The sequence below is a fragment of the Danio rerio genome, chromosome 7 (genome assembly GCF_052040795.2).
Source record: "Danio rerio strain M-AB ecotype USA chromosome 7, GRCz13ab, whole genome shotgun sequence".
Lineage (NCBI taxonomy): Eukaryota > Metazoa > Chordata > Actinopteri > Cypriniformes > Danionidae > Danio > Danio rerio.
Genome location: NC_141027.1, coordinates 78,715,798 through 78,737,500, shown reverse-complemented (window position 1 = coordinate 78,737,500; position 21,703 = coordinate 78,715,798). Strand labels below are relative to the sequence as shown.

The 21,703-nt window shown below is 42.3% G+C and overlaps 1 protein-coding gene across 3 annotated transcripts in view; it reads left to right on the top strand.

The window, feature by feature from the left end:
• Positions 1-21,703, top strand: part of LOC797658 — a 49,262-nt gene that overhangs the window by 3,346 nt on the left and 24,213 nt on the right. For 2 of the 3 annotated variants that reach the window (XR_015496583.1, XM_087262435.1), the window contains exons 2-5: positions 17,378-17,514; positions 18,561-18,663; positions 20,290-20,343; positions 20,426-20,557. Coding sequence is in view for 1 of the 3 variants with exons in the window: in XM_087262435.1 (XP_087118561.1) it covers positions 17,448-17,514; positions 18,561-18,663; positions 20,290-20,343; positions 20,426-20,557 (356 nt within the window). In the remaining 2 variants the exon portion in view is untranslated. The remainder of the gene's footprint in view (positions 1-17,377; positions 17,515-18,560; positions 18,664-20,289; positions 20,344-20,425; positions 20,558-21,703) is intronic. The other variant, XR_015496584.1, reaches the window with a different exon arrangement.

The window sequence follows — 21,703 nt, the reverse complement described above, 5'->3', positions numbered from 1 at the left end:
TTGTCTGTGGATATGGATTTGGATATGGTTGTCTGCAATGCAGACAAACAGCTGCACCTTCATTTGCGTCTTTTGAAAACAGCAAGAGCAGCAGTTTGTCTTTGCTGTGTCACTGTTTTGTCATGTTTCTGTGCTGCTGTGCATGGAAAAGTACTTAGTATGATAATTATTTCATGCAAAACTTTTTTTTTTGCGTTTTATTTAGCCGCGCATAAATGTATGCCTATCTCTCATTCCGTGTTGTTCTAAAAGCTCATTGTTGGTCCACAAACAAAAGTGAAACCTATGCTTATTGGTTGTGATATAGCGAGTTTGAACCAATCTGGGCATGGAGGAGGGACAATGCATCAATGTATCATGTCTGATTTGTCCGGAGACACAGTGACGAGCGTTTCTTTGTCAAATCAGCGTTGTCAAATTTTGATGACGTAACCGCACTGATTCCGGAGCATTATGTGATACAGCACTGGAAAGCTGAGATTCTCTTCTTTATGCCAATCTTTGAATTGTATGAATCTGATCAGCGGATCAAAAGTTCTTAAACATTTAAGAGCAATACTTATTTTTAGCCGCGGGCTGTTAAAACCGTTGATATGCAATTGTTCATGGTATGATAATCGTGCACGTTCAAATCGTGGTAAACCGTCATACCGGTATATTGTTACAACCCTAATTGTAATATATAAAGTGATGATGAAACAGCTGATTTTGCTTTAAGATTATAAGGCTGAATGTGACATGAAATGCCATCAGTCTACAGAGATATCCTACAGTCTATTACAGTCTACAGTATTTCTCTGTTGCCGTCTGTATTGTGACGGGTGCCAGGTGTCACAGCATTTACCCAGAGACTTTAAGGAATGAAAAAAAAAAAACGGAGACAAACTATTTCGCTCTTCCTATTGACCTTTATTAATTTCTCCCAAGTGCTTTCGACTACATACATGCCAGTCATGACAACGAGTAGGAAAAAGGAAAAGAAAAAGACACTCATCAACATTCGTCGCAAAATTCGTCGCAAAATAAAATGTTACATTAATGAAATAAAAGAATAATACAGCAGTAGAGCGACCATCACGCACTTCTCCTCAGAGCTCGCCAGAACTCAACCAAAGAGCATAGAGTCACCAAGAGGCGACACTCTAGTGCAATTTGGGAAACAGCCACTAGATGGCGCGGTGGTCATTTTGGAATGAAAACTCCAATAGAACAGCAGCATGTTATAAGTCTGTAAAATAAACTATTAAAAGTGCTGATGATTGTGATGGTAAGTGTTGTATTGTCGTCTTTTAGGTTGTATCTCAGCTTTATTGTGCTTTTTAAATAAATTAATAAGTAAAAAACAAAGCAGCTGCTCGCCATCGCGACAGCAATAAGATCCAATGGACAGCCGATCGCTATCTGGGCGCTGCTGTTGCAATGGAACGTTCTATTGAGTGTCGCCTCTTGCTCATTCTAAGCTCTTTGTCTGAACTGAGCTCCCATGCATGCGTGCTTACAAATGACTGTAAAAAATATGGACGACGCGACAGCCCTTTTTCCCATTGAACGCCTTGAGGGCAAAACTTCTGCTTGACGGGCACAAACTGTCGCAAAAGACTGCTGAAATTGGAGCCAGACATGCGCAGAAGGATTGTCCGATGGAGCCAGAGGAGGAGCCGCGAAAATGAGCAGAGTCGAGCTTCCAATCAAACGCTTTATGTAAAATCAACTACGCCCCCCGAACTTCTCAGCATGCGTTTGCTGTCATATCAACACAAATGGATGTAATAACGTTAACAAATATGAGGGTTTTATATATTCAATCGCGCCAGCTCCAGGCCGCAGCGCATAACTTACTCGCGGCGTCGCGGGCTGATTCCGGCTCGCATGCGGCAGCGCCTGCTCGCTCGGCCGCCGCATCTGGCTCGATTGACTCGGGCTGGAATTGGGTAGTGAGTCCAGGCATCCGGAGTAGGTCCAGCAGAGGTAACGTTAGTCAGTCTGAGCTCTAAGAGATAAGTCTCCGGCAGGCGAGAATCTAGCCGGAACTGTGTTTTGCTATCTGGGTGGCTAGGCGTGTATCAGCAAACTAATAAAGCCCGAAAAAAGCCCTGACCTTAGCGAATAAACAGTGTTCCACCAGGATCATGTATGTCAGAAACTATAGTTTACTGCTAAACTCATTTTGTCATGGTAAAATAACACAGAAATCGAATAATAACATTTCAGTCTACTTCAGTCTCCTGCCGAAGCTCAGACGCCGCGCTTTGAGAAACTGTCAATCACAGCTGTCAATCACGATGACACGCCCAGCATTAAATTACTGCTAAAAACAAACTGTTTACAAAAATGAAGATCTGCACCTATTTCAGCACAATAACCAGTGCCTTAATCCACCAGAACCATCTTTCGGGACATTTTATTGCAAGTGTAATATTTTTTTTTATTTGGGCTCAAGTCTCCTTCATTAACACGGAGGAGGCGGGCTTTATGACTTGTACTGCAGCCAGCCCCCAGGGGGCGATCTAACGGCCGAAACCTTCACTCAAACGTAGGCTTGCGGCACACTTGGTGCTTACATCTTAAAAGTAAAACAACCACAGAAGAAGTCCTCTTAAAGGGGACATGACATAGGAAAGTAACTATTAAAATAGGCACTGTCCTTATGAATAAATTGCATAGTTGCAATCTATAAAAAAGAGAGAGATTGACTTAGGATATCACTTACCACGTTAATTATTTGATCATATTTAGTTAGAAAACACACAGTTTTAATCTTCTAAGCAAGGGCTTGTTATGCGGTACTGGCGCCATCTTGTGGATAGACAATGTCAATCGTCATTAGCCCCTTTCACACAGTGATACCGGTAAATATGTGGAAAATTTCCGGAACGACTTTACCGGTATATTGAAAAAAGCGCTGTTCACACAGACGAGGACGTTACGGAAATTTTCCGGAAAAGAGCATTCACACATCCATTCCAAAATACCGGTACATTCTGACATCATTCACCACAAATGAGCTTTAAACGGCTGCGCTTGTATTTGCAAACATTTGACTAAATTACAAACTCTGTGGATGATCAATATTGTGAACAACTTTCGCAGGATCACTTTCGCATGTCGAGATGTTCATAATATGTGCGTGTGCAGGCGCTCAAAGGCTGTTTCACAGGCACACGCAAAGCTTGAAGGTAAACAAACAACGGCTTATCATAAGCATCTCATCGATGATTATTTACACAGTTGGCATAAAGAAGAACATATAAACGTGATCTGACTAACTTCTAGCAGCTGAATGTGTCTGGAAAAATATTCAAAGGCTTTTATTCTCACAAACCGCGCGGACGTAAATGCGTCTGACTGTTGTGATTGGCTAAAGCAGACGTCTCACGTCAGCACGTTCTAGACGTGCATGCGCTTATTACGGCAATCTTCCTTCTGCATTCACACAGCGCAGCATTCCGGCAAATTGCCGGTAATGTTACAACTTCTCTTTCCGGAAAATAGCCAGAACGGATTTACCGGTATTTTCAAAAAGGACCTGTTCACACATACAACCTTTCCGGAAAATTGCCGGTAATTTTCCAGAAAGGTCTGTATGTGTGAAAGGGGCTTTTGACTAATGGACACCGACGCTAACCACTGGGCCACCGTGCCACCCATCTAGGAAAAGAGGAGGAGTAGGGGTGGAAGGGGGGATTCTTAAAAAAATGATGGCTGTTATATGGAACTGAGGGTGTTTATAGTGGCTGAGGAATCGTCTGATTGGTCAATCATAAATTGAATTATGCGGGACCGGCCGCTAGCAATCATAAGCATGTGATCCTCTCGACATTAGTTTATAAATAAACTTCACGAGTGATTTCATAAATGTTGGGATATGCTGTGGTTTTCAATTCAAATATTTTTTGTCATTTTCGCTGTTTCGTGTAAACAAGCATCATGGAAACCATCATGCAGTACTTTCTTTTTTTTTTAATGCACCAAAAAACTTTCTGTTTGAGTACAGATTGTTCAGACACCTGCTATTGAAAACCACACACATATTCATGTCTGTCAGACTACATTAGGAGACGGTGGCAGCAAACAACAGCATATTGGAGATGAAAGCTGGATTAATCTCAAGATTTAAAAAAAGAAATGCTGCAGTGCTTTTTATAGAAGAAGGAGATGCAGGGACGAGCTTTGCCAGAAATGACTCATCATCCTCAAGACTGATGAAATCTTTGCCGTGTTTTGAAGAAGGCATTTGACTGTGAATTTCAAGCCTGTCGGGGTCACTTTATTTACTGGTTGAGGACATCTGGGGTCAGCTGAGATACTAGCAAAATGAGGAAGTGTTTACCTAGACCTGTGGTTATCAGTGGGGGACTCGCAGGACAATAAGGGGGGGGTTTGCTTGGGGATTTCCAAAAACCTATTTAAATTTGTTAAACGATTAGAATTACAATATTTTATCCATAATCTACTGAAGAGAAAGATAATAATTTATAGTTGCATACGTTGCATGCGTAAAAACTTGCTGGATAAGTTGGCGGTTCATTCCACTGTGGCGACCCTGGATTAATAAAGGGACCAAACCGACAAGAAAATGAATGAATGAATGAGTTGCATATGTTTTTAAATTTTTTTTTCTACTGGAATGCCACCCTCGCTGGTTCAAGTCCCGGCTGGGCCAGTTGGAGGTTCTGTGTGGAGTTTGTATGTTCTCCCCATGTTTGCGTGGGTTTCCTCCTGGTGCTGCGGATGCGCTATAGGTAAATTGAATAAGCTACATTGGCCGTAATGCGTGTGAATGCAAGAGTGTATGGGTGTTTCCCAGTGTTGGTTGCAGCTGGAAGGGCATCCGCTGCTAAAACATATGCTGGATAAGTTCATTCCACTGTGATGACCCCAGATTAATAAAGGGACCAAGCTGAAAAGAAAATGAACCCTTGGGGTGGCTACATTATAATAAAGACAGCAATAGCGTCAGATGCAGCAGATTGATTTTATGGCAGCAGGTTCAACTTTCTGGCACATTTACAATACTGACATGCACTAAAAAAATTAAACGAAGAATAGACTTGGGCCTATTGGTGTGTGAGCGCCGTTGCATGCAAGGTTTATATATTTATAACCTCCTTAGAGGATATTGGGGGTCGCGAGTCACAAGCTGAAAAGATTGAGAACTCCTGACCTAGATGAATTAAAGCAGTTTGATTGTCCTGATTTCATATTCGGGCGTCATGGTGGCGCAGTAGGTAGCACGATTGCTTTGCAGCAAGAAAATAACTGGTTTGAGTCCCTGCTGGGTCAGTTGGCATTTCTGTGTGGAGTTTGCATGGTCTCCCAGTGTTGGTGTGGGTTTCCTCCGGGTGCTCCGGTTTCCCCCACAGTCCAAACACATGCGTTATAGGGGAATTAATTAATTTAATAATCATTATTAACCCTTTAGTTCGCTTTATTAATCCGGGGTCGCCACAGCGGAATGAACAGCCAAATTATCCAGCATATTTATAACGCAGCGGATGCCCTTCCAGCTGCAACCCATCTCTGGGAAACACCCATACACACTCATACACTACAGACAATTTAGCCTACCCAATATCCCTATTGCGCATGTGTTTGAAAACCAGAGCACCCAAAGGAAACCCACACCAACATGGGGAGAACATGCAAACTCCACACAGAAGCGCTAACTGACCCAGCCGAGGCTTAAACCAGTGACCTTCTTGCTGTGAGGCGACAGCACTACCTACTGCGCCACCGCATCGCCTCTGTTGTCATTAATATTTTAATAAACTTTAAAAAGTGGAACTGTCCGAGATATGAACAAAAGCAGGTGAAGCATCAAAGTTTGACTTAAAAAATCTTGAATGGTTATGAAAATCTTTATATTCATTAAAATATTTGTTAAAATTGAGTTTAAAAATCTTGAAAAATATTAGTAATATGACGTGCTTCCAGAAACTTCCCACTTCTCTTATTATATGTGTGTTCGGTTACGATTATCATGCCATCGATTCAGTTCAATTCATACCTCGGTGCATCACGGTGCATTGACGATGCTTTCTATTTGGGGAAGAGCAAATGGTGCTAAATTGTACGAATGTGATCGTACAAATGCACACAAATTAGCCACAAAATTAAAATGTTACGAATTGCCGTGCGATTGCGTTGGCCTAGCACTGCTTAGGACCAGATAACTCCTGTAACAATTCAAAACATGTGCTCTGAGTTATTCATTTCAAATTGTATGTTCCTGTTTGTCTTTCATGGGCATCACCTTTAGACAAAACTTGACTCTGGAGCTCTAAATAGAGATGCACATATGCAAAACTCTTTCTCTATTTCTCTCTCAAACACACACACAAAGTTTGCATGCATGCAACATACACTCTGACATACCGCAGTATTAGAAAATAACTGACTCATCCCCGGTCTGCATCTTTGTTTTGACAGTGTTAACAGTGTGTGCCATTCAGGCATCACACACACTCACACACACACATACACACACACACACACACACACGCACACACACACACACACTCACACACACTCACACACGGACATGCAAATACATGTCAGCACATCTAATCTTGACCATATAGGGCTGAATATGTCTGTTAGTGTGTCTTGGCATCTGGCATAAGTGCTGTAAAAACACAGGAAACAAAGCTTGACCCCGTAGTACAGTCAAGTTGGATAAACAGGAACTCTGTGCATTTAAAAGGATGAGCTAGGTGATGTTTTCCATTTATCAAACAGTTTATATCCTGATCTTCTCATGAGAGAGAATTTGAAATGTTAGTATTACTGTAAGTGCTGTGAGTCACACTTGTTTAATACACTTGTTTCAGCAACTCCAACTGTACATGGCGTCATATGACCAGAAGCCATATGAGTGAAAGGAGCCTGATAAATCATTAGCGTGATTTCAAGAGTTCCCACTTGGGTATTGCTTGACACTATTAGCAGCTTTGGCATACTGTCCAGGGAGAGAACCCTGAGCTCAGAGATAGTTGAGCCTAGGGCTCCCCGCCTGGTCAATGAGCATGTAAGGGGGGTCCGAGATCAGGTAGGTTTCGAGAGCTCCCCCCTGGTAAAGGAGGAAAAGGAGGAGGTGGGATAGACAGGATTATTCTTTCAAAACAAAGATATGGTGGATGGGTGAAATCAGTATTTATTGTAGGCTTGAATCAATCTGATTGGGTTATTACGGATTACGGATGAGGGACCAGCCTCGATCAATCATATCACGTGCTCCTAAGGGCTCTATTTAATGATCTAGGCGCAAAGTCTAAAGCGCATGGTGCGAAAGCATCAACAGTGCATTTACACGGAGCTTCAGCTTCAACGCTTGACAGAGGGCGCTTCTGAAGATGGGGCTGACACGATTGTCATAGCAGCTTCAGCCAATGAGATTAGTCCGCTATCGGCTACTGTCAAATTTCGGCTACTGGGAAATTTGCATAAAGCAATCTGATTGGATGATGTTAGGGCTTAAAAAGTTGAGAATTTCCCAACTTCTGCAGTGAGCAACGCCACTGAAGCGGCGCGGACAGATCCACAACGCCTGACATCACCCATTCAAAGTAAATGGGAAGCGCTGACGCACCGTGTCTGAATCCACTTTTGCTATTTTAGGGCCTACTCACACTATGCCATCCGTACCGTGCCCAGGCCCGTTTCCCGGATCGTTTGAGAAGTGTGAGTGCGCTGAATCAGGCTCAAGCACGGTTCACTTGGCCGGCCCTGGCCCGGTTGGAAGAGGTGTGCCTGAGCCCGGTTCACTTGGGCTTTGGCGCGGTACGCTTGTAGTGTGAGTGCAAAATGCGCCAAAGCCTGAATCTGAAAGCGAGACGTGACTTTTAAGGCACTGTTTCATATGGATTTATTAATAATTCTTACAGTTCAGTGAACGCAAACTGTCGTAGTTTATTAAAGACGCAAACTCCTCACTGCAGGACAGCTGCGCGCCTTCAGCAGACCTCCTCATTCCTGCAGCACGAGAGCTTTATGATTGTTTATGAGCGGCAAAAATGGCGGATCTGTTCGGCGAAATATCTGACTGTGTCACCGCATCCCTAAGGACTGTTTGGCGAAATATTTGACGGCATATCAAACCGACTGAAACGATATAACTAGAGAAATCTCCACTGTGCTGAGCGAGAGCGCTCACTGAACAGCGCAGCATCGATGACGTAAGCATGCCCAGGCCCGATCGTAATGTGAGTGCGGGCCGTCGGGGGAGACGGGAGGGTGGACAAGTGTCCTTTGGCCCAGTTCGAGGCAACTGTACATAGTGTGAGTACGGCCTTAAGGAGGTAAAATTACGCTCTGCACAACAGCGCATGGTCTAACAGGGGTGTGCTTACTAACGTCTGTGTTTGGAGGCACCCTAAGATTGTATTTGCATGTAATTGACAGACAGTCGCAGCCAAACTTTTGTGACAAGGCAATACTAGCCCAATCGAGCCAGTAACATTCTGTACACTGGCCCGAACATCTCGCACACTGACCCCGGGCCATCAGGCAGTCCTTATTGTCGAGCCCTGCCCACACACACACACACACACACACACACACACACATAAAGACAGTGTCTTATTGAGTTAGTGAATGTGTGTGAGAGAAAGTTAAGTTGATTTGCATCTCTCAGCTTTAATCGTGCTTCATTGTGCTGCTGCTGGAGGACAGACGGCCGACTGTGAAATGAGCGAGAGAGAAACAGAGTCGGTCTTCCTGTCTGTGTTCACATCAGGACAGTTTTACAGTAACCTCACTGCAGCAGCAGCAGTGTGTAGAAGCACATCTCACTCTCGGTTTCAGTGTCAGTGCGGTTTGCTGGCATGACTTCACCAGAAAACTGCACTTGCTGTTGAGCCGCATGCAGAAGAGTGTGTATGTGTGTGTGTGTGAAAAAAACAAACACAACTGGTCAAATGAAGCTCAGTAGTGTAAATATATCCACACATGACACGTATATCACTATATCGGAGCTGTTCTCTGTGAAATTCATGCGTAAACAGCGACTTCCGTCATTTGTTGAGCTGTCGAACCGCTCCGTTTTCAGCACAACAGGAAGCATCTGCGCTGCGATAGAAAAACCAACAGAGAACATTCCCTCTCTCTTTCCTTTTCTCCCTCTTTCTCTTTACACACACACACACACACACACTCACACACACACACACACACACACATACAGTGCATCTGGAAAGTATTCCTAGCACTTCACTTTTTCCACATTTATTCCAAAATGGATTAAACTGATTGATTTCCTCAACATTCTGCACACAATCCCCCATAATGACAATGTGAACAAAGAGTTTTTGAAATTGTTGCACATTTATTAAAATAAAAACCCAGTAAAATCTCATGTACATCAGTATTCACAGCCTTTGGCGTGAAGCTCTACATTGAGCTCAGGTGCGTTCTGTTTCCACTGATCATTCTTGAGATGCTTCAGCAGCTTCATTGGAGTTCACCTGTGCTCAATTCAGCTGATTGGACATGATCTGAAAAGGCTACACCTGTATATATATGGGCCCCAGGGTTGACAGTGCATGACAAAGCACAAACCAAGCATGAAGTCAAAGGAATCATCTGTAGACCTCAGAGACAGGATTGTCTGGAGGCACAAGGCTGGGGAAGGTTACAGAAACATTTCTGCTGCTCTGAAAGTTCCAATGAGCACAGCGGCCTCCATCATCCGTTTAATCACCAGGACTCTTCCTCGAGTGATCGTGAGAGAAGCCTTAAGCTGGATTTATACTTTCTCCTGGCGCCACACAGTGCACCTTACGAAACGGACAAGGCTATTATACTAGCCGCGTTCACTGTTCTAAATCAAACGTAGCGCCGCATGAACTGTTCGCTCGAGTCTCAAAAACAATCATGTGCTCCGCCGGCCAAAATCATGTCGCGCGCACTCAAAGTAAACCTCTGCAAAACTCCACGATGACCTCACATTCACCGCGTGCACTCAAACGAACTAGCGGACACGTCGAGTTTAAAGCAGGCTTAAGTGAGGGAGGTGATCAATAACCCGATGGTCTCTCGGTCTGAGCTCCAGTGTTCCAACCTTACAGAAGGACAACCATCTGTGCAGCAATCCACCAATCAGGCCTGTATGTTAGAGTAGCCAGACGGAAGACACTCCCCGCCTGGAGTTTGCCAAAAGTCATCTGAAGAACTCTCAGACCATAAGAAACAAAACTCTCTGCTGTGATGAGACTCAAACTGAACTGTTTGGAGTGAACGCCAGGCGTTACATTTGGAGAACAGCAGGCAGCGCTCATCACCAGACTAACAGCATCCCTACAGTGAAGCATGGTGGTGTTGGCATCATGCTGTGGGGATGTGTTTCAGCAGCAGGACCTGGAAGACTAGTCAGGATAGAGGGAAAGATCAATGCAGCGATGTACAGAGACATCCTGAATGAAGACCTGCACAAGAGTGCTCTCCACCTCAGACTGGGGCGACGCTTCATCTTCCAGCAGGACAATGACCCAAAACACACCACCAAAAAATCAGTGGACCGGCTTTACTACAACTTGGTGAATGTCCTTAAGTGGCCCAGCCAGTGCCCAGACCTAAATCCTATTAAACATCTCTGGAGAGATCTGAAAATGGCTGCACACCGTCTCTTCCCATCCAACCTGATTAGCTTGAGAGGAACTGCAAAGAGGAACGGGCAAACATTCCCAAAGACAGGTGTGCAGAGCTTGTGGCGTCATATTCAAGAAGACTTGAGGCTGTAATCACTGCCAAAGGTGCATCAACAAAGTATTGAGGAAACGCTGTGAATACTGAAGTACATCTGATTTTACAGCTTTTTTATTTTAATAAATTTGCAACAATTTCAAAAACTCTCTTCACATTGTCATTATGTGGGATTGTGTGTAGAATGTTGAGGAAATCAACCAGTTTAAACTTTTTTTGAAATAAGACTGTAACATAAACACGTGGAAAAAGTGCAGCGTAACGAAGACTTTCCGAATGCACTTAGTTTGTGTGAGTAAATATATCAGATTTCTTCATTTTCAGCAGAATGATCATGCCTTTACTATCCATAACTGGCTCATGTCTTCATATGAAAGCTGCACAGGGTTATTTTCAAACTCTGAGCTGACAGAGGACGTTAAAAAGCGATCGCTGGACCCGATTAGACCTGCATTTCTCAGTTTAACGCTGATGCCATGGCTCTAAATAGCGCGCAGCGTCTCTCGCTTCTCAATCTGCACTTGGCTGTTTTTTGGGTGAGACGACTCTAGCGGCGCTCATGACACATCTGATAATGAGGGAGATCTATAGATGTGTTTAGAACAGCGTCATTATTGCTCTGCGCTTCAGTGGACGATAATATCACACGCTTCTCAATGAACGAGTGTGTGTGAGTGATGTTATTTCCTCTTCTAATGAGTGTGTGTGTGTGTGTATATGTGTGTTAGTGATTAGATCAACAGAGTCATGATAGAGAATGATTGTTGTATTTCATAGCTGAAGTCTCTCTCTCTCTCTCTCTCTCTCTCTCTCTCCGTCTCTCTCTCTCTCTCTCTCTCTCTCTCTCTGTTTCTCAACTGGAGTCAGACTTTGTCGTCTGTAAACCCCTGAGCCGGCAGGACACACACTCTGCGGGAGCGACTGAAATATTCAAAACACCTCTGCCATAAAACACTGGACAAACACACACACGCACTCACACACACACACGCACACACACACACACACACACGCACACACACATTCATAACCTTCGATTAATCCCCTGTGAGGATCAATAGTTGTGGGGTTCAGTCACCAAGCAACAGCGAGCTGCTTATAGATGACACACACACACACACACACACACACACACACACACACACACACACACACACACACACACACACACACACACACACACACACACAACACAACAGACAGACAAACATACAGACACACATACAAACACACACTAGAATAGACACACACACACACACACACACACACACACACACAACACAACAGACAGACAAACATACAGACACACATACAAACATACACTAGAATAGACACACACACACACACACACACACACACACACACACACACAACACTACACAACAGACAGACAAACACACACACACACATACAAACACACAGTAGAATAGACACACACAGACACATAGACACACAATAGACATACACAATTGACAGACAAACACACAGACACACATACAAACACCCAGTAGGATAGACACACACACACACACACACACACACACACACACACACACACAACACAACAGACAGACAAACATACAGACACACATACAAACACACTAGAATAGACACACACACACACACACACACACACACACACACACACACACACACACACAACACAACAGACAGACAAACATACAGACACACATACAAACATACACTAGAATAGACACACACACACACACACACACACACACACAACACTACACAACAGACAGACAGACAGACAAACACAATACAAGTCTTTCACAGTATTTCCTAATAAAGTGTTCTTGTAGGAAAAATCATATTTCTTTTATTTTGGCTGGAATAAAAACAAAAAAAATCTACATTATTAGTCCTGTAAGATATGTTTCCCATTGGCTGCAGTTTTCTACCGATATCTGTTTAACAGAGAGCAGATTTCTTCAACACATTTCTAATCATAATAGTGTTAATAACTCATCTCTAATAACTGATTTATTTTATCTTTGCCATGATGGCAGTAAATAATATTAGACTAGATCCTTTTCCAGACACTTCTATACAGCTTAAAGTGACATTTAAAGGCTTCACTAGGTTAATTAGGCAAGTTGTTGTATAATAATAGTTTGTTCTGTAGACTATCAAGAAAATAAAGCTTAAATGGGCTAATAATATTGTCCGTAAAATGGTGTTTAAAAAATTAAAAACTGCTTTTATTCTAGCCTAAATAAAACAAATAAGACTTTCTCCAGAAGAAAAAATATTATCAGACACACTGTGAACATTTCCTGAATCTGTTAAACATCACTTAGGAAATAAAAAATAAAAAAAAAATCAAAGGAGGACTTCACTACTCAAAGAAATAAAGGGACCACTTAAACAACATTGTAACTCCAAGTGTTCCCTTTATTTTTTGAGCAGTATAGTTATATATTGTTACTTAATCTAAATATTTGTAATGACAGTACTGACCAGAATAATTGTGATTTTGTTTTTCTATAACCCATAAGCTTTTCAATGTAAGCAGTGCATCAGTCTTGTTCCTCTCTCAGCTCTTACTGTCAGTCTGATGTGTTTCTTTGGCAACCGTCGACCCTGCAGTGGATTGTGTGCTGATATTGTCAGGCACTGGCTCAAACCCTAGTTGCGATGACTCATAAACCTTTATGGCCAATCAGTCTTTATCATTTTCATTTTGCGTTGCCTGAGGTTAAAATGCAGCAATTTCTGTGCCTGGCAACATCATCAGTGCTGCATTTTGACACCACAAAACAGTGTGAAACCTTCCATCTCGTTGCTCTGTGGGTAAATTTATCTTGAATTAATCTTTTGAATCTGCAGCATGACCCGTGACCTACTCTGGAGCCCAGTTTGGTTTTTTATATGTTGCAAATATGAAATGAAATGAACAGAATATCGAGCATCACTTTTACTCAGCCATCTCAATGTTGTAGGTTAAAATAAGAGTTGTTTCACAGTTGAGTGCATTGGCATTGCTGGCTCCACAATAAATCTGCATGATACTTGAAAAATATGTAATATATTTGTTGAGTATTATGATAGCGATAATACAGTACATTACTTCAGTACAATTTGTTATGTTTTTCAATAATTTATTTATTTAGTGACAATAAAATAAACAGGTAATATATGTAATATATATATATATATATATATATATATATATATATATATATATATATATATATATATATATATATATATATATATATATATATATATATATATATATATATATATTCCGGTCTAATTAATTCTAATACAGACAAAAAAAGGTTGAGGTGCACACATTTACTCTTTAATAACAATAATAATGGTAATAATAATGGTAATAATAATAATAATAATAATTCCTTTCATTTATATAACACTTTTCTGGACACTCAAAGCACTTTGCACATTTTTGGAGGGAATCTCCTCATCCACCACCAGTGTGCGCCATCCACCTGGATGACATGACGGCAGCCATATTGCGCCAGACCGCACACCACACACCAGCTGATTGGTGGAGAGGAGACAGAGTAATGATGCCAGCTATGATATGGGGATGGTTAGCAGGCCATTGGGCAAATTTGGCCAGGATGCTGGGGTTAAACCCCCACTCTTTTTCAAAGGACATCCTGGGATTTTTAATGACCACAGAAAGTCGGGACCTCGGTTTAACGTCTTATGCGAAAGACGGTGCTCACTGAGCAGTATAGAGTCCCCGTCACTATACTGGGGCATTAGGACCCACAAAGACGACAGGTTGGGCACCCCCTGCTGGCCTAGCTTTCCCATGTGGTCTCCCATCCAGTACTGACCGTTCTTCAGTGGGTGACCATGTGAGAGTTGTAGAGAGCTAGCTGCCGGATAGCTTTAAAACACTATGAATGAGTGAAAATCTCATGCAGATGATCTAAGTCTGATTGGCTGTTGTCATTTTCGTTTTACATCTCCACTCCACCCATTAGTGTTTAACTTTAAACTCTGGGTTTCCCTTAATGTTGCTCCAGCCAATAGTGGAATGGCATTTACTGAGGAGGCGGGGCTAAAGATAGCAAGTTGCCATTTGATTTTTCACACGTCTATGATATTGCTTATACTATTATTGCGATAACAATAATTTTGTTATATTTTGTGCAGCACTACTCCACAAGTAATTTCTCATAAGGATTTAAATTAAACGTCATGGTTAAAGCATTGTAAGCCATGAAGCTTTTATATAGTGCTGCTGTGTAACTAATTATGAAGTGATTTGACTGGGATATTACAGAGCTGAAGGTGTATTCTGGCAGTGAAAGCCCAGACAGCAGCTGAAATCTCTCAGTGGTTCTTCAGCAAGCCTCCGCCCTTCCTCAGTGTAAATGAAGATCAGCTGCTTCAGTCCAACATCTACATTAGCAGGAGGATGAAGATGAAGCCAGGGTGGACATTTCAGCAAGACAATGATCCAAAACACAGCCAAGGAGACTCTCAGATGCTTTCAGAGAAAGAAAATTAAGCTGTGGAATGGCCCACCCAATCCCCTGACCCGAATCAAACTGAGAATACAGAATAAAGCTCAGATTTGATAGATGAGACCCACAGAAGCATCAAGATTTAGACACTCTGTTGAAGTCTGTGAGAAACTCACACCTGAGCAGCGCATGAGGCTTCATTCTCTCTTCATTAAAGAGGCGTCTTTAACGTAACAGCATAAAAAAAAAACTTTTACAAAAAAGTATTTAGCAGGAGTGCTTTCTCCTGTTATTTTATTAAACACAACACATTTTTCAGATTTGTTTTGCTGCAATTTTATGTCTGTATTGTTTGGGTTTTTACCAAAATCTGCTTCAGTTCCATGTCAACAGCTCCTTTAGAAATAAAAACATGCCTTGTCCAATATTTCCCCTGCTGTAAATGAGGCTATTCTTCCTGTCTTCAGCTTGTAGTGTATATTCCCTCTTTCCCTCACCTTGTCACTCCATCTGTCCATCTGTGTGCTCCTCGACTCGTACTGCGGCTCCTCTATTAAATCTATTATTCTCTTCTCTCTGTCTATGAGGGCTGTAATTGAAAGTGTCCACCCACAGCTCTGCACCCCCCCCCCCCCCCCCCCACACACACACATGCATTCCACCATACAATGAGATCCTATATAATGTGGCTTAATGGAGGCTTTACTGCGGTCATTATTAGCCAAGATACCTCACTTAAGGATTCACCGCTGTCTACTAGAATGCAGATGCTCTTTGTGTTTCTGCCAGAACAGGGAACTGAGCCTGAATGAGTCAGTCTGAGTACAGATATGTTGGGTTAGCGTGGACAGAAATGGCCGGCTGTGTCTTATTTTGTGCTTATGAACTCTATTAGATTGTGTTGTTTTCATGGGTCTGTGTGTGTGTGTGTGTGTGTGTGTGTGTGTGTGTGTGTGTATGAATGTCATTTGTGTTCCCGTATGGAGAGGTTGATCACAATGGGATCAGTGTGTTGCCATGGTTTCCTGTTGGCCACCTTTCTAAAAGTGTGTGTTTGTGTGTGTGTGTGTGGTCCAGGAATTTGTCATGTCGTGGGGACCAAATGTCCCAATTAGTATAGCAGTACCATTAACTTTTAAAGCTGTGGACATTTGTTTTATACATATAGTTGTGTATGTTTCTGCGAGTGTTTGTGTGTGTGTGTGTGTGTGTGTGTGTGCATGTATGTGCATGTGTGTGGTTGTATAAATGTGTGGGTTTGTGTGTGTATGTGTTTGAATGTGTGCGCGTGAGTGTGTGTGTGTGTGTGTGTGTGCATGTATGTGCATGTGTGTGGTTGTATAAATGTGTGGGTTTGTGTGTGTATGTGTTTGAATGTGTGCGCGTGTGTGTGTGTGTGTGTGTGTGTGTGTGTGTGTGTGTGTGTGTGTGTGTGTGCGTGTGCATGTATGTGCATGTGTGTGGTTGTATAAATGTGTGGGTTTGTGTGTGTATGTGTTTGAATGTGTGCGCGTGAGTGTGTGTGTGTGTGTGTGCATGTATGTGCATGTGTGTGGTTGTATATATGTGTGGGTTTGTGTGTGTATGTGTTTAAATGTGTGCGCGTGATTGTGTGTGTGTGTGTGTGTGTGCTTGGGGGGGTATGTCTGCGAGTATATGTGTGTATGTGTGCTCTGTTAATTGTATATGTGTATTTGTGTTTATGTGTATGTGTGTGTTTGTGTGTTTGTATGTATATATAAATGTATGTGTGTGTGTGTGTGTGTGTGTGTGTGTGAATAGACTGTGGTTTGGCATTTGTTTCTGTTTAGGATATAATGACATGCAGCTTCTGTCTCTTCTGTTTCATTAGCATAGGAGATTAGTCCTGTTTTCAATCTGCCACTATGCTGACACAAAGGCATTTGTAGCTCCGCCCTCTTTTGAAAAGAGCACAAACTCATTTGCATTTAAAGCGACAGTCACAAAAAAACGCCATAATCTGGATCAAAGCCTAAAGGGGTCAATTTTAGAGAGTTAGAAAACATTATTTGTGGGTTCTATATTTGGCTGAAACTTAAACACTTGTACATGCCAATTATTTCATGAACACTCTACTATACCGCTTTCAGACTAGGTCATTTTAAAATCTGCTGTACAAGTGCTCATTCAATGCACTTCTATTTTACTGTAGAAGAATGTTATATTTTGTTCCTCTCTTGCTGTATCAGAAGAAAACAGCAATACCTCTGGAGACGAGAAAGAGAGAAGTGCACTAGAAAGTGAACACGGAGCAACGAGATGGATCCGTTACCTGTGGATTCAGGAACAGTGGATGAGTTGGTGGACATCTGTGTACAGTCCTTTGGTGAGTCTATAAATTAACTTTCATTCAATCATTCATTCATTTTCCTTATTTATCTGGGGTTGCCACAGAGGAATGAACCGCCAACTCATTCATTCATTCTTTTATTTTATTTTCGGTTTAGTCCCTTTTTTAATCTGGGGTTGCCACAGCAGAATCAACCGCCAATTTACCCAGCACATGTTTTACGCAGCGAATGCCCTTCCAGCTGCAACCCATCACTGGGAAACACCCATACACACTCTATCACACACATACACTATTGACTATTTAGCTTACCCAATTCATCTATAGCGCATGTGTTTGGACATGTGGGGGAAACCGGAACACCTGGAGAAAACCCACGCCAACGCAGAGAGAACATGCAAACTCCACACAGAAATGCCATCTGACCCAGCCGGGACTCGAACCAGCGACCTTCTTGCTGTGAGGCGATTGTGCTACCCACTGCACCACCTTGTCTCCCGGAACCGCCAAGTATTCCAGCATATGTTTTGCACATAGGATGCCCTTCCAGCTGCAACCCAATACTGGGATACACCCATACACTCTTACATTCAAACACACTCATACACTACGGCCAATTTGGTTCACCCAATTCCCCAATAGCGCATGTGTTTGGACTGTGGGAGAAACTGGAGTATGTGAAGGAAACCCTCGGCAACACAGGGAGAACATGCAAACTCCACACAGAAACGCCAACTGACCCAGCTGGGACTCGAACCTGTGACTTTCTTGCCGTGCCGCCTATTATAAATACATTTAAATCAAAGTAGTTTAAAGGGATTAGGTAGAACGTTAACTGAAGTACTTTACTATAGCGTGGATCAAAACAGTATTGACTATAAGTTCATTCATTCGTTTTCTTTTCGGCTTAGTCCCTTTATTAATCAGTCGCCACAGCGGAATGAACCGCCAACTTATCCAGTATATGTTTTGCGCAGCGGATGCCCTTCCAGCTGCAACCCAACACTGGGAAAATTCACTATAAATTATTAAAGTAGTTTTTCGTGTGGGAAACAATCTGTGATGTTGATTTGTGCTTTCAGATGATGCCGGCGCAGTCAAAGACCCTTCATTTGTTCGAATGTTCCTCATGATGCATCCGTGGTATATATCGTCCACCGATCTGTCCAAGAAGCTGCTGCTTAAGTATCCTTTATCTACTAATTTACACTGTGTCTAGTTAACTCTGGATGCAGTTCAGCGAAACACATGGTAAGTTCAATCTCAGCTGTATTTACAGTGCAAGTCTTAAAGCGACATTTCCCCTTAAAATGAGTAATTCCTCATCATTTGCTCACACTCAGCTCTGAATGCTCTCCTGGAGGATTGGACTAGGGTTTTGAACATTTTTCATATTTTATTGCTGGGTGAGATGTTCTTCTGGTTTGCTGGTGTGAAATGAAAGGGATCATATTATGCTTTGTTTAGTTGTATCTGGCTTGAGTGTGGAACTGTGCTGTTTGCGCATGAAAGATCTGTAGAGTTATTCTCGATATCAGTAACACTGTCTCTGAATGAGCTCAGAAACCTGAGTCACAAACATCACAACATCCCATAATATATATATCAGTTAAAGGATTTAGACATCAAGAATGAATGAAAGAAAATAAAGGATTTTTTCTGGGAGGGTTGAGCTTAGGGTTTTTTGACATGCTTGCTTTTGTGTGTGTGTGTGTGTGTGTGTGTGTGTGTGTGTGTGTGTGTGTGTGTGTGTGTGTGTGTGTGTGTGTGTGTGTGTGTGTGTGTGTGTGTGTGTGTGAGAGTACATGTGTGTGGAGATGCATGCTTGCATGAGTGTGCATGTGCATGCTTGCGTGTGTTTGTGTGTGTGCGCATGCTTGCGTATGTGTGTGTGTGTGTCTGCATGCAGGCTTGCGTGTGTGTGTATGTAAACATGCAGCATGTATGTGCGTGCGTGCATGCTTGCGTGTGTGTGTGTGTGTGATTGTGTGTAAGCGTGTGTGAGGGCATGTGTGTGTGTGTGTGTGCGAGGGCATGCTTGCTTGTGTGTGTGGTCTGTGTGTGTGTGTGTCTGTGTGTGTGCGTGCTAGAGCATGCTTGTGTGTGTCTGTGTGTGTGTGTGTGTATGTGTGTATACTTGCATGTGTTTACACTTGCATGCTTGCGCGTGTGTGCGCATATACATGCTTGCGTGTGTGTGTGTCTGTGTGTTAGAGCATGCATGTGTGTGAGCTTTCATGCTTGTGCTTGTGTATGTGGATGTGTATGCTTGTGTGTGTTGTGCGTGTGTGCGTATGTGTGTGCACGTGAGCATGGATGTGTGTGTGTTTGGTCTGTCTCTGTGTATGTGTGCAAGCATGCATGCTTGTGTGTGTGTTTATGCATGTGTATGCTTGCGTGTGTGTGTGTTTGTGTGCATGCATGCATGCTTGCTTGTATGTGTGTGTGTGTGTGTGTGTGTGTGTGTGTGTGTGCGTGCATACTTGCATGTGTATGTGATCCGTGTCTGTGTGTGCATGCATGCTTGTATGTATGCATGTGTGTGTGTGTGTGTAAGTGTATCTTTGTGTGCGTTACTGTATGAATAGAACTTCTGTTCAGCACAAAACAAGATGCTCTGGAGAGCCATTGACTTTTAGTTTTAGCCTTTTTGTTTTTACTATGGATGTCAGCGGCGGCTTTTCCCCATCATTCTTCAGAGTATCTTATTTTGTGTTCACCTCATAGAAGTGTAGATCCTCCTGAGTGTAAATGGTGTAGTAGTGACTGCAGTAGTCAACTGAAAACTGCGCACCCTTAACAAACACACAGGTCACAGGAGGGCAGCGATGATGAGCTCAGAGCCAAAATATGCCACCTCGTCAAGTAAGACTATTACCTATTATTCCCATCATCCGCTGTACGCCGCTGTCTCTCTTCACTGCATTTCCCTCCTTGTGTTCTTCAGGTTCTGGATTTCGGAGTTTCCAGCAGAGTTTGATCTGAATCCTGCGTTGGCTGATCAGATTAAAGACCTGAGGGACAATCTGAACACCGGAGGCAATGAAACACCGAGCCAACTCATTGATGTGGAGAGTGTGTACGTTTACAGACACACACACAAACACACAAGTCCAGGGGTCCGTTCTTCGTACGTGGATTTCTCAGTTAGCTGGATTTGGATATTGACGATTTGACACGATCCAGGATCGTTTAGTTCTTCAAAGCTGATCCGAGAGTTGTTGTCATGGCAACAGTTCTGCTAGGTCAAACCTGATCGGGAGCAGGTTCAATTCATATAAACAGGATTAGATCGGCTCAGTTCAAGCAAAGATAATACAGAAAGTATGTTCCCAATTCTGATATTTTCTTACAGTAGTCGTTATATACACTTGGGAAAATGGTACATATTTTTTAACTATATAAAGTTATGGTCATTAATAAAATAAATAAAGTTATACATATTAATAAAACTTATGCAATCTGCACCCTCGAAATGAAAGTACAAAGACTGCCACCTGGTGGTGCAAAGAGAAAACTTGTTGATATGAACTTTTTAGATCGCTTTAGTACAAATTGTGTATAATAGAAATGCACAATATGTGACTTTTTTAAAGCAATAATACATTTCAGCAGTCATAAACATGTTTTGATAGTTAATATGTCAGTGATTTGATGCTTCACAAAAGTTGCAGACGCCTTTACCAATATCAAAATGCTTTTGTAAACAACCAGTTATTCTTTATACCGATTAAAAAACGGCTACTATAATAAAGAAAATCTTTTCTAAATGTAGAACTAAATACACTGATTTGCATTGAAATACATGATGAATACTCTTGACACATGAAAGAGTAAAGCCTGCAGCTCATAACAAATGTGGAAGGTTATTGCGTGTCATATTTAACAAACCGTTTACTGCTAATATGATGTAATTTTGCTCACATGGATAATTGAATATTAATCAGATGATGTCATTACGCAGCTGTGCCGTCAGCCAATCGCTGCATTGCTGATCATGATCTCGAGGATTGATAGATCTGTCCTTCACAACACACACAGCGATCTCAGATCAGCTCATCCGGACATTCTAATCTGATTCGCGAACTTGTTTGAAGAACCAAATTAGCGAGAGATCAGTTATCAAGATGAACAGATCCAGGATCTGCCAAATCATCTTAGATCATTTAAGCGAGGTACGAAGAACGGATCCTAGGTTCATTTGTTTATAAAGCACATTTAAAAA